Here is a 13,862-nt window from a genome sequence, read left to right on the forward strand (position 1 = left end):
ATCTCAATCAAAGACACAGGGCTGTCAGTAGTCAAGAATTGAAGCCATTAGTTATTAGACCAGTAATAGAAAAGCCTTCTCTTGGTTTGCTTATGAAGCTGTCTGTGTCACTGAGTCCACACGATGCATCTAAAATTGGGGTGGCCATCTTCAAGTCACTCAATGCTTTTGTTTTATTTGGACAGAGGTTGTATCAAAAAATAAAAAGTATTCATCTTTGAAATGGTAATGTCTAGTCCATATGTATATATTAAATTTAGCTTTCTTTTTATTCATCTAACCTTTCTATAGAATGACATATTAAAACATATGTACATCATACAAGTCATATTAAAAACACCAGACCTCATTTTTTTGGCACAGATTAGTACAGGGTGTTGATTTTTTTCTGTGACGTATTTCCTTAGGGAACTGCATTAAAGGCAATGATGTTGCTTTGAGCTAGAATTCATCTTGGCTATATTTGCTTAACAGTACAAAAAAGAACCCTTCTTATATTTCAATAGAAAATGTTCAGAAAATAGTTTGTGGTAATAAAATTTACTCAGGAAAAGCAATAGTTGAATGAAAATTGATTATGAACCATTAAACAAAAATTGGTCCATAATAATACTTGTTGCACCCTTATACCTCTAGTGTAGCTATCAGTGACAAGATATGTACTTTGTGCTATTTATCTGACTAGTATATGAAGATTATACCACTGGTTTTAATTACTTCTAGATTGGTCATTGGGTAGCTCTTACATTGTCAACGCCACAACTGAGGATTAATATCCAAAGCCTAATGATGCAGAAGGAAGGCATGGATATTGGTCGAAAGTTGCATATGAGCAAAAATAACTCTGTCCATTGAGTAAGGTATTACTTTTGTGGTAAGCTAAAAATTGTATTTTTCACACGATACTAATCTTATGTTTGTGTTTTTTTTATTTGTAACAGCCTTACATATGACAACCATCATGCCAAGCTAGCCCCATTACTAACTTTTGAGTCGTTCAGGATGTGGTACTAGAAGTGGTACATTGTGACTATGTCATGTATTTAGTACTTGTATCCAGCATGGGTATGGAACTATGATCAATTATTAATGGGTGGCCGAGCAGCATCTAAAATTCTGATTGGCTAGCCAGTAGTCATTAATTCATGGCACAAATCAACACATTAAAAAAGAATTCTTAACACAAAATGCACAATGAAAAGAATTAGCATTATACAAGATAGTTCATAATTCCTTTCAACAGAAAAATGCAGAAGAAAAATGTTTGCAGAAAATAAATTTATAAAAGGTTTAACTTCAGTCATTTTCACAGTGGCTATAATGTAGTAAGGATGTACCATGATAGGACAGTCAATAGTTGAAAAAGAACTGAAAAAGCTTTATGGCTTTCGAAATAGAGTCCTACTATATGCCATCTATAGAAAATACTGTTTGTATTTTCTACGCTGAATGTTCAAATTGAGTAATGTAAAATTGTACCGTCACAAACATTTCTTAGTTCATTTGAAGTAAACATAAAAAAAATAAACAATAGTGCAGAAATACCATGCCAGCCACCAAAGGGCTAAAACACAGTGCCATTGCCTTGTGATTTAAAAAGCCCCCTGGCCTTTATTCCAGTGTGGCGTGCTCTCATTAATACAATATTACTCAACAGTCATGCAGAAAAAAGATGTCTTCTGAATATCGATCCTGTGGCCAGTGCAGTGGTGGTTCAAGGACGCTGGTGCACTGGGTGTACCTTTAAGGCACCTGTATGCATCTTGATTTAAAGTATTCAGAGTATAAATAATCATGTTTTTTTTTGGTCTGTAGAATTTGCTGTGATTAAATTTTTTTTTCCTGGCTGAAGAGTTAAATGCCAGTCCTACAGTGTGGCCAGCAGTAAATGGAAATGCAAATATGCAGTATTGGGTGTTTTGTATCTGTAGATATATAAGCATTTTGATGTGTACTTCTATATGGCCCACTGTGGTAATGTAATCGATGAAAATGTGTGTGAAGGAAATGGTAAACAATGTTAATGGATAAACAATATTTGTTCTGTACAGAGGATGTACATCTCAGTGACTCTTAAACATTTATAATGTTACTCAATAGGCTAGGCAATTCTTTCTGAAGGTGCTGTTGTGCTGCAAGAGCAGGACAAGTACACCAATGTCATTTAAATGAAATGACAGAATACTGAAGCTTCTCTCACACCAAGTGTATTATGCATTCTTCGAGTTACAGATGAAACCAGAGTGCTCAGTGGGTGTGGCTCACTTTTTCTAGCCACACAAGTACCAACCTCAGTACTGGGAGCAGACTCATACCAGAAAGATGATTGACCAAACTTCATTCACTTTAGGTTGACTCCAGCTGTTGTGACGCAGCTCACACAACATGAAAGTGTAGTCAGACCGTCTTGTTTGGAGGGTGCAAGAGGAACCCGTTATACTGCAAACTCGGTGTTGGCTTTACCCTGCGACTAGGGTGTACTGGTACCAAATTGCTAGCTTAACAACAATGTTAAACACTTTTTCATTAGTTTTACATTAATTTTAGTGCTCAAAAGTAATAGATGTGTTTAGAAGAATTAATCATGCAGGATAATGTAATCAAAAGACGCATTTCACCATTAACCCAAACACAGGCTGAATTATTATTCTGCCAGAGAATTTATGGCCAAATGTTTGTTCCAACTTACTTATGTGCCTCTGATATAGTGGCTCTGCTGGCAGACAAGTTGGCAGCTGTCCTGCAGCAATTACATTTTCAATTACTGTTGCTTTGATGCAGTTTTACATTTTGAATGTCTGATCAGTAAAATAGTCTGTTTTGTTTTTGAAAGGTCTGTAATACTAAACAGCGCAGAGAGCCCTAATTAGACAAGGAAAAGATACTGAACATACCTTTGTTTGTATTTTACAATGAATCTGGGACTCTTTAATTCAAAATGCAAAATCTTGCATTTCATGTTACCATGTAGACATTACCACTGGAAAAAAGAAAGGAAAAAGGATCCGTGTCCCTCAAGTCATGCTAAAAAGGTGCAATAAAACAATGTGCATTCTCAGTCACAATTGTGGGTTGCTGAACCCACTAATTAATATTTTTCTTGCTTTGGTATTAAATAACAATTAAAAGGTTCTTAGAAATGTAATATATTCTGGGCATAAGAATCTATGCAAGTCTCCCATTATTTGGCTTTCTCCGCTGCAATGAGTCATATCTCTAATCATAAATAAATAATCTTTTTTTCTGGTCGCTTTCTCTCTCTCCCACGCCAAGATCAATATCTTTTAACATCTTACTTATTTTATTACTGCTTTTGGTTTTCTGGGACTGATTGAAAGTTGCTGAGAGGAAATCTTTGGTTTTGCTTAAGTGTCCATGACATTTAATCATGACTTTCCTTGCAGTTTAATTCCAGCCAGTCAATCAGTTAATCCACTTCAATTGATTCTGTGCTCTCTGTTATTGGCTTGCACTCGTTGGGCATCCGCTGGTGTCGACTCAGCTGCGTGGCCTGTGTGAAGCTCCGATCGCACTTCTCGCACCTGTGGAGGCAATGAGAAAATTGAGACAGGGAGCTACATGTAAAGGGTGACGGGCATTTTCTCAACCCCGCTAATCTGAACAGACACTTAAAAGTGGCTGCAGATTTTACAAGGCTCCCGGGGTCTAATTGGTGGCTACTCCCCAGCCTTGATGCAAGTGATGGGACAAGGTCTGCCTGATTCAGAACAGAGGAATCTGTCAATAGGCAGGGAGGAAGGTGATTTCTCAAGAGATGCCTGTCCTGTTATGGCCCTGATCACTGTCAGTTCAAATAGATAAAGAACAAAAAGAGATTTTCAGGAGCATGCCATCAAAGGAGCAGGCCTGTCGGATGCTGAAGAGCCCTAGGAGAAATTGATGACAGACTAAATCTCACCTTTCACTAATTCAAAATCACATGGAAGGGGCTGTAAATGGCACATCAGGCTCAGGAAAATACTCTTAACGCTTAAATATAGAATGATGTTTCAGATATCCTCGTAGTCTTGAAATCAGAAGCACAGCTACCTTGCAAGAGCATTTGAGAATCCTTCATCGCTATAAAATGCATTTAATGTCAGATTTTCAGACCATTCTATCGTTAGCTGAAAACTGCCAATAAAATTCCTTTTTCTATGTAAAGATTGTACATTCCAAAGAGCTCCTATGTGGCACTGATTGAATGGCAGCTGTTGTTTGTATACAAATATTTGATAAACGCCCAATTCTTATATTCTATCAAATTGTAAAAGCTTCTAAAAGGGTAAGTGACTGGCGGAATTGGCCAGGGTTTAATGATATTTTAAAAAGACGCACCTAATCCCCTTTGAGCACAGGTTAAAAGGTTTGAGCTTAAAAGAAGAAAACAGAATATTATTTAATCTTGCGTTGTGTGTGCGTGCATATTGCTAGATGCATCTTGTGTCAATTGAATTCAAAGAAGGTATTTTGCACCTGCGCCAATTTCTTCCCCTGCAAAGAAATTTAAACAAAATTTGATATCCTGCCTTGTCAATATAGGCACCAATCCCTTCTCTATTCAGAAATATATCTTATTGCCTTTTAAGCCAATATAAACTATCAGCTTCAGTAGCTTCTCTGGTAACTTATTCCACAGTTTTATTAACCTTAATGTAAAAATGGTTCCGACTGGGTTCCCTTCTTACTGCTAATGTTGTGGAGACCAGAACTAGGGGTGATAAATATAAGAGTCACGAATAAATTCAATAGGGAATTCAGGAGAAACCCCTTTACCCAGAGATAAAATGTGGAACTCGCTACCACAAGGAACAGTTGCAGCAAGTAGCATCGAGGCATTTAAGGGGAAGCTAGATAAACACATGAGGGAGAAAGGAATAGAAGGATACATTGATGGGGTTAGAGGAAGAAGGGTGGGAGGAGGATCATAAGCACCAGCATGGATCTGTTAGGTTGAACGGCCTGTTTCTGTGCTGTACACACTATGTAATATGTAATTTGTTAATTTTTAATCTTGTAAGTAAGATAAATAAGGCCTCAGTTGGAAGTAAACAACAGTGCTGGTGCTGCTCAAGTTTTAATAACCACAGGTGATTGTGTTTTTACTGTTAGTTTTATCACGACAGGAAAACAACTTAAAAATTGAATGTCTTGCTTCCTCTCTGAAATAAACAGAATGTTGTGCAGACATATTATTCATGACGGCAAATTCAAAGCTGAGTTTCCTGGTTTATGAACCCTTCATCATAGTGATCGATTTGCTTGGATCGTCTTAGTCTTTAGAATCTTCAAATCCTCAATCAGGTACAAAAAAGCGTAAAAGAAGTATACCTTATAAAACTGAGATTTTAAAACTGATTTTCTTGATCCTTGCTACTGGGAAACACCCATTTCCCTGGGTGCAAAGGGCAGGAAAGAAGATGGACCCAGGTTCACTGGGTCGCCCCCTCCCCTTTTTACATTGCCCCAGGATTTTTGGGGCTTTCCTGGGGGTATAGAGCTTGGCCTGCTTTAGTTGAAGGCCTAACAGAGTCATTTAAATGAGGCAGGAGGGGATGTTTACAGCATCATTCTCTTGATTGAATGTCAGCTGGGCATCCAAATGTAGGACGCCAAGAAAGTATGGCCTGCTCCCTGTAATGTTATCTTATATCTTAGTATTAAGAGGCTTACGAGTAGATATCGTTGAGTACTCTTTATTAGGTCTTGAGTCAGTGCCAGCTCGTGCAGTACTGCCGCATGGCCAAGATGGCTTCCTATTTATACGACTGCCGTCAAGCAGCTGTCTTTACTACAGCTGCCATAAAGCAGCTGTCTTTACTACAGCTACAGTTATCTGTACACTCCCAAAACATGGCCGATGAGCATTTGCCGGGGTCCTGGGGGAAGGCTGAAGATGGTCAAGTAGGTTCTTCAGGTGAAATCAGGATCTTTTGGTTGTCGATGGAGAGACCTGCATTTGTACCTTACTTCACTGCCCCTTCAACTGCCACTAGGCCCTGCTAGGGATCGTCCTGGGCCAATGAAATGGCACAGAACAGGAAATCCTGGTGCATCTAGAGAGATGCAGCACACTTTGGATGCACTGCCCCTGTATAGTGCTGGGGTGGGAGGGTGTGGGGAAAACATGAATACCCTATATTCTCCTTGATTTTGAAGCTAGGTACACTTGTGCATATTTAAGCGTATGCATAAATTCTACACCAGAGCTTACAAAAGCAGTGGCATTTTTGGAGTGAAATCTATGATCAAAAAAGGATGAGGTTGATTGCAGATTTGTGGTCTGATGAAGGTTGACAGCCAAAATGTTAACCTATGTTTTCTAATTCTGAGGAAGCCTGCTATATATTTCTGGCATTTTCTGTTTTTATGATAGATTACAGGCCCATTTAGACACATGTGTTCCTTCTTCAGCAAGCTGCATGAAAAGTGCATTTTTTAACCATAATGACTGAGTTTCACTCCAAAGGCTGTACTACACAGCAAAAATACTGAACAGCTGCTCACACTTAAAAATCGTTGCTTCCAAAACAAATGCCATCAAGGTGATGTAATAGGAAGGTCGCAGAATAACATCACATAGAAGGAGTGACAGAGTCTCTCTGTGGAATCATCAAGGAAAGATTCATTCTAATGGCACCAAGTATTCTGTGAAACCTTTTATCCTTTTAGCCTTTCAAAACATCACAAGGCCTTTAGTTTTATTTTCAGGTCAATCCAGTTCACATAAACCTTTGACTTTATGGAATCAAAATGAAATTAATTCTATTTCTGAAAATCTGATGGAATGTGTCTGCTAGTTTTTTAAATTATTTCTTTATTCATTCATGGGATATAGGCGTCACTGGCAAGGCCAGCATTTATTGCCCATCCCTAGTTGCCCTTGAGAAGGTGGTGGTGAGCTGCCTTCTTGAACCGCTGCAGTCCGTTCGGTGAAGGTACTCCGACAGTGCTGTTAGGTAGTGAGTTCCAGGATTTTGACCCACCGACGATGAAGGAACGCTGCTATATTTCCAAGTCAGGATGGTGTGCAACTTGCAGGGGAACTTGGAGATGGTGCTGCTCCCATGCGTCTGCTGCCCTTGTCCTTCTAGGTGGTAGAGATCATGGGTTTAGAGGTACTGTCGAAGAAGCCTTGGCGAGTTGCTGCAGTGCCTCTTGTAGATGGTAAACGCTGCAGACACGGTGCGCTGGTGGTGGAGGGAGTGAATGTTTAAGGTGGTGAATGAGTGCCAAACAAGCGGGCTGCTTTATCCTGAATGGTGTCGAGCTTCTTGAGTATTATTGGAGTGGCATTCATCCAGGCAAGTGAAGAGTATTCCATCACACTCCTGTCTTATGCCTTGTAAATGGTGGAAAGGCTTTGGGGAGTCAGGAGGTGAGTCACTTGGCACAGAATACCCAGCCTCTGACCTGCTTTTGTAGCCACAATATTTATGTGGATGGTCCAATTGAGTTTCTGGTCAATGGTGACCCCCAGGATGTTGATGGTGAGGGATTCGATGATGGTAATGTCATTGAATATCAAGTGGAGGTGGTTAGACTTTCTCTTGTTGGAGGTGGAAATGTTACTTGCCACTTATCAGCCCAAGCCTGAATGTTGTCCAGGTCTTGCTGCATGCAGGCGCAGATTGCTTCATTATCTGAGGAGTTACAAATGGAACTCAACACTGATAGTCATCAGCAAACATCCTCACTTCTGACCTTATGATGGAGGGAAGGTCATTAATGAAGCAGCTGAAGATGGTTGGGCCTAGGACACTGCCCTGAGAAACTCCTGCAGTGATGTCCTGAGGCTGAGGTGATTGGACTCCAACAACCGCAAACATCTTCCTTTGTGCTAGGTATGACTCGAGCCACTGGAGAGTTTTCCACCTGATTCCCACTGACTTAAATTCTACTAGGGCTCCTTGATTCCATACTTGGTCAAATGCTGCCTTGATATCAAGGGCAGTCACTCTCACCTCACCTCACCTCTGGAATTTAGCTCTTTTGTCCATATTTGCACCAAGGCTGTAATGGGGTCTGGAGCCAAGTGGTCCTGGCAGGACCCAAACTGAGCATTGGTGAGCAAGTTATTGGTAAGTGCCGCTTGATAGCACTGTCGATGACTCCTTCCATCACTTTGCTGATGATTGAGAGTAGACTGATGGGGAGGTAATTGGTCGGATTCGATTTGTCCTACTTTTTGAGGACAGGACACACCTGGCAAGTTTTTCACATTGTTGGGTAGATGCCAGTGTTGTAGCTGTACTGGAACAACTTGGCTAGAGGCATGGCTAGTTCTGGAGTACAAGTTTTCAGCACTGCAGCTGGGATATTGTTGGGGCCCAAAGTCTTTGCTGTATCCCGTGCACTCAGCAGTTTCTTGATATCACGTGGAGAGAATTGAATTGGCTGAAGACTGGCTTCTGTGATGGTGGGGACCTCAGGAGGAGGCCAAGATGAATCATCCACTCTGCACTTCTGGCTCACGATGATTGCAAACACCAGCCTTGTCTTTTGCACTCGCTTGCTGGGCTCCGCCATCATTGAGGTTGGGGATATTCATGGAACCCCTTGCTCCTGTTAGTTGTTTAATTGCCCACCATTCATGACTGGACGTGACAGGACTGCAGAGCTTTGATACAATCCATTGTGTGTGGGATTGCTTAGCTCTGTCTATAACTTGCTGCTTCCGCTGTTTGGTATGCATGTAGTCCTGTGTTGTAGCTTCACCAGGTTAGCACCTCATATTTAGGTACGCCTGGTACTGCTCCTGGCATGCTTTTCTGCACTCCTCATTGAACCAGGGTTGGTCCCCTGACTTGATGGTAATGGTAGAGTGAGGAATATGCCAGGCCATGAGGTTACAGATTGTGGTGAAATACAATTCTGCTGCTGCTGATGGCAGACCTGTTCTGACCTGTTCTGAATCTATCCCATTTAGCAAGGTGCTAGTGATGTTAGTTATGTCCTTCAGGACTAGGCCAGCTCGGTCAGTAGTGGTGCTACCAAGCCACTCTTGGTGATGGACATTGAAGTCCCCCAGCTAGAGTACATTCTGTGCCCTTGCTACCCTCAGTGCTTCTTCCAAGTGGTGTTCAACATGGAAGAGTACTGATCCATCAGCGAAGGGATGGTGGTAGGTGGTAATCAGCGGGAGGTTTCCTTGCCCATGTTTGACCAAATGTCATGAGGAGACTTCATGGGGTTTCGAAAGGACAGGCAGAATGGAAGAGGGTGGGGGTTAGCCCTGATAATAAAGGATGACATAAGGACAGTAGTGAAAAAGGATCTTGGCTCGGAAGATCAGGAAGTAGAATCAGTATGGGTGGAGATAAGAAATAACAAGGGGCAGAAACCACTGGTGTGAGAAGTTTATAGGCCCCCAAACAGCAGCTATACCTTTGGACAGAGTATTAATCACCAAATAATAGGAGCTTGTAACAAAGGTAGTGCAATAATTGTGGGGGACTTTAATCTTCATACAGACTGGGCAAATCAAATTGGAATGCATTCGAGACAGTTTCCAAGAACAATAGTTCGTGGAACCAATCAGGGAACAGGCTATTTTAGATCTTGTATTGTGTAATGAGACAGGGTTAAATAGTAATCTTATATTAAAGGATCGTCCGGGGCAGAGTGATCATAATATAAGTATTTCACTCTTAAACTCAACGTGAAAGTCTAAGTCCGAAACTAGAGTCTTAAATTTAAATAAACCAATTACATAGGTATGAGGGGCAAGTTAGCTAAGGTAGATTGGGAAATTAGATTAAAAGGTATGACAGTAATAAGCAGTGGCAAATATGTAAAGAAATATTCCAAAATTCTCAACGAATATACATTTCATTGAGAAATAAAAACTCCATGGGAAAAGTGATCCAGCCGTGATTAACTAAAGAAGTTAAGGATAGTACTACATTAAAAGCAAAGGCTTATAATGTTGTAACCCTGAGGATTGGGAGAGCTTTAGAAACCAGCAAAATATGACCAAAAAATTGATAAAAAGGGAGAAAATAGAATATGAGAGTAAACTAGCAAGAAATATAAAAACAGATTGTAAGAGCTTCTACAAGTATGTAAAAAGGAAGAGAGTAGCAAAAGTAAGCATTGGTCCCTTAAAGACTGAGACAGGACACATTATAATGGGGAATAAGGAAATGGCTGAAACTTTAAATGCATAGGGGGAAAAATTCAGTATCGCCCCGTTTGGGGCGCGATTATCAACCACGCGCAAAGTTTAGCGCCTGGCATTAAATATCACCTCCGACTGCAAACTTGGCTTTTATCACCCCTGGAGGTGATTGGAGTGCTAAATCAGGCGCTTCACACCTGTCTTAAGGCGCAAAGGCCGAGGAGCGAGGCGCTACCTCAGAGCGCTGGCGAAGCTCATGTGATGTCAGTCAGCAATGGCGCCGGCCAGTTCTTAAAGGGGAGGGTTGATCTTGCTCTCCATCCACATCCTGCTCATTGCAGCCTTGAATCTCGGCCTGAAGAGACCTGTACATCAAATCTGCTGGAAAGAACAATGGAGAGACCCAGGGAAAGAGCTCAGAGTGCAGCCCCCACAGTCTCTTCTAAATCGATACAAGGAAGGGCAAATCAAAATGAACCTGCAAAGTGCTGCTCAGTACCCAAAACTCCTTCACACAGCATTGAATCGCTCCAGAAGTCTCTCTCTCTCTCTCAGAATGCGTGGTGCAAAAATGTCACCAACAAAAAAAGGCAGGAAGCGGTCGCCTTTAAATAGCACTCCCCTGTCCCTTCCTGACTGCAAAACACTCCCCTCAACCTGTCGTTGCTAGCGGCAGACGGTAAGGCAGGGGGCGCCACTCAATATCCGGTCCGGGGCGCTACCGAGGCTTTGCACACTTGACTGATGTCACGATCTGCCAGCGCAGGAGATCGTGGCAGTAGTGTTTAGCGCCGCCGCAAAATGTCTAGTTAATTTCGTGAGCGGCGCATACATCGCCACGCACGGGCGCTAGTTGCTTTGCGCCCCATTAGCGCCCTCTTAAGGCGCAAACGGGAGGCGCAAACCAACTGAATTTTCCCCCACATTTTGTATCTATCTTCACAGTAGAAGACGCAAAAAACATACCAAATATAATACCAAATATAATGGGGAACAAAGGGGCTAAGAGTGAGGAACTTAAAGTAATTAAGATCAGTAGAGAAAAAGTACTTGAGAAGCTAATGGGACTAAAAGCCAACAAATTCCCTGGGCCTGAAGGCCTATATCCTAGGGTTCTAAAAGAGGTGACTGCAGAGATAGTGGATGCATTGATTGTGTTCTTCCAAAATTCCCTAGATTCCAGGATGGTCCCAGCAGATGTAACACCGCTATTCAAGAAAGGAGTGAGAGTGAAAACAGGGAACTACAGGCCAGTTAGCCTGACATCAGTCGTCAGGAAAATGCTGGAATCCATTATTAAGGAAGTGGTATCAGGGCATTTAGAAAATCATAATATGATTAGGCAGAGTCAACATGGTTTTATGAAAGGGAAATCAGTTTGACAAATTTATTAGATTTTTGAGGATGTAACTAGCAGGGTAAATAAAGGGGAACCAGTGGATGTAGTATATTTGAATTTCCAAAAGGCATTCGATAAGGTGCCATAAGGTGCCATATAAAAGGTTGTTAAGCAAGATAAGGGCTCATGGGGTTGGGGGTAATAGATGAGCATGGATAGAGAATTGGTTAACAGACAGAAAAACGGGTCATTTTCAGGTTGGCAGGCTTTAACTAGTGGGGTGCCGCAAGGATCAGTGCTTGAGCCCCAGCTATTTACAATTAAGATTAATGACTTAGCTGAAGGGACCGAGTGTAATGTATTCAAGTTTGCTGACAATACCAAGCTAGGTTGGAAAGTACGCTGTAAGGAGCCTACAAAGGGATATAGACAGGTTAAGTGAGTGGGCAATAAGGTGGCAGATGCAGTATAATGTAGGAAATGTGAGGTTATTCACTTTGGTAGGAAGAATAGAAAAACAGAATATATTTTAAATGGTGAGAAACTATTAAATGTTGGTGTTCAGAGAATCTGCCTCCTTTCATTTACTTTGCAGGCGAGCAAGATTTGTTATTGGTTGGATTTAGAGTAAGAACCTGAACATTAAGGGGGAAAAATTTGGTGGCTTTGCATCTCCCGTTAGCACCCTAAGGGGCGCTGCCAACGCCTCCCGTGAAATTCAGCGGGAAATTAGCGGCGGTGGTAACCATTAGCGCCCTGCGGCGCTGCATCGCCGGCAATGACACCATCGCCATGCACAGCGCCCCGCTCGTGTCCCAGCTGCAATCTTCGGTAGCGCCCCCTGACTTACCGCCAGACACTATGTCCGACAGGGTCAGGTGGGCCTACCTGCGGCCGGGGCGGCGCTATTAAAGGCGAGGTGCCGGGCGGCCATTTTGTTGCTGGCCGCCTGCCAGCAGCTGCACGCGTTGCCGTCCCCGGCCTTCTGAGAAGCCCCCCCCACGGAGTGCCGGCTGCTCTCCATGAGCCCAGCACTTCTCTTGAGTGCTGGGCTCTTTTGCCATCACTCCGATCCCTAGTGGCCCAGCTGGGCCCCGGGTCATGCTGCGCAAGGCCTCTCCCCTTTATGAAGGGGAGAAGGCCTGTAGTACTGCGGCACGATGTAGCACCACAATATTCCCTTGCGGGCCCCCCAGAAGGAGACGGGGCACTTCCAGTAGTGCCCCGCGTCCCTTTTGGGGCACTACCGATGAATTTCGGCCGCGGGGGCACTAATTTTTCCGGGGCAAAGTTAGCGCCCCAGAGGGGGTGCGACTCAATTTTTCCCCCTAAGAATTTCAGAGTATAAGTATAGGCCAATGGGGCAGGATGGAAATCAAACTGAAACAAGGGCTGTTAGTGAGTGGAAAGGGGAAGGGGAAAGGTTAATGTTGCTTACTGGACATAGAATATTACTGCCAGTCCTCGTCTGAATGGGTTAACAGCCATTCAGTACTATGGTGTAATAGAGTAAAATCGTGTCAGATGATAAACACCATCCTTGATGCATCAAACCAATCTGTTCAATGAAAGGGCCCCAAGAGTATTGTTCACATAAAGATTTCTGTTTTATTCATTAGTGCATGTGTGCAATGCTGTCCCCTCTCAGGGGTTCCCAAAGTGCTGATGACACATTAGTGCAATGCTGAGATTTTATTTGAAAACTGATTAGATCCTGAAGCTGTTGTTAAAACCATTGTCTTCCATCAAGGGATCTTCAAATTCTCAAACTGCAATCTTGTTTTTAACGCAACACAGTATCTGAAACAAATGAATTAGTTCTGATCACAAAACAAGTATAAGGGGAAGTCTAGACATAAAATATTGGCCAAGAAATTGGATTGTACTGCACCCGTTTCCAATTTAGGGGGGTCAACATCCCCTGCCAAATAGCGTTGGAAACACATCCAATGCCATATTGGATCATGCACTGTAGCGATGTCCCTGGTGATAGCCTAAAACAGCCATTATGCCCCTTAATTATGCTAATGCCTGTTTTAGGACCCAAACCGGAAATTGGTTGCTGGGCTGCTGCGTTCAGGAGTGTTCCTTAATGAGACAGCTGGAGGACGCCACCAAAAAGGTAAGTTTAAAAAAAGATACTTACCTAAATGTGGAGCCAGGTGGAGCTTGCTTCCCGTCCAAGTTCTTCCCCTCACCTTAGGTGACACCGGACTCACCTTAGGTCCTTACTGGCATTCCAGGTGGCCATTCTTGCTGCCCACCCCCAACATCCGGTGACCGGTGTGCTGTTGCTGAGGCCATGACTGGCTCCCATAGCACACTGGTAATAAACAAATGAGGACGGCGGACCAGTTTGCTGTGGTCCTGCTGCTAGCCTCTTTAGGCACGTCCACCAAGATT

The 13,862-nt window shown here is 42.6% G+C and overlaps 1 protein-coding gene across 1 annotated transcript in view; it reads right to left on the reverse strand.

The window, feature by feature from the left end:
* Positions 1-250: 250 nt before the first annotated feature.
* Positions 251-13,862, reverse strand: part of prdm6 (PR domain containing 6) — a 336,457-nt gene continuing 322,845 nt past the window's right edge. Inside the window, exon 7 of the mRNA XM_085986661.1 lies at positions 251-3,542. Coding sequence (XP_085842787.1) covers positions 3,428-3,542 — 115 coding nt within the window. The 3' untranslated portion in view covers positions 251-3,427. The remainder of the gene's footprint in view (positions 3,543-13,862) is intronic.

This window comes from Somniosus microcephalus, chromosome 1, assembly GCF_052327205.1.
Source record: "Somniosus microcephalus isolate GS21.2 chromosome 1, FLI_Smic_1.0, whole genome shotgun sequence".
Taxonomy (NCBI): Eukaryota; Metazoa; Chordata; class Chondrichthyes; order Squaliformes; family Somniosidae; genus Somniosus; species Somniosus microcephalus.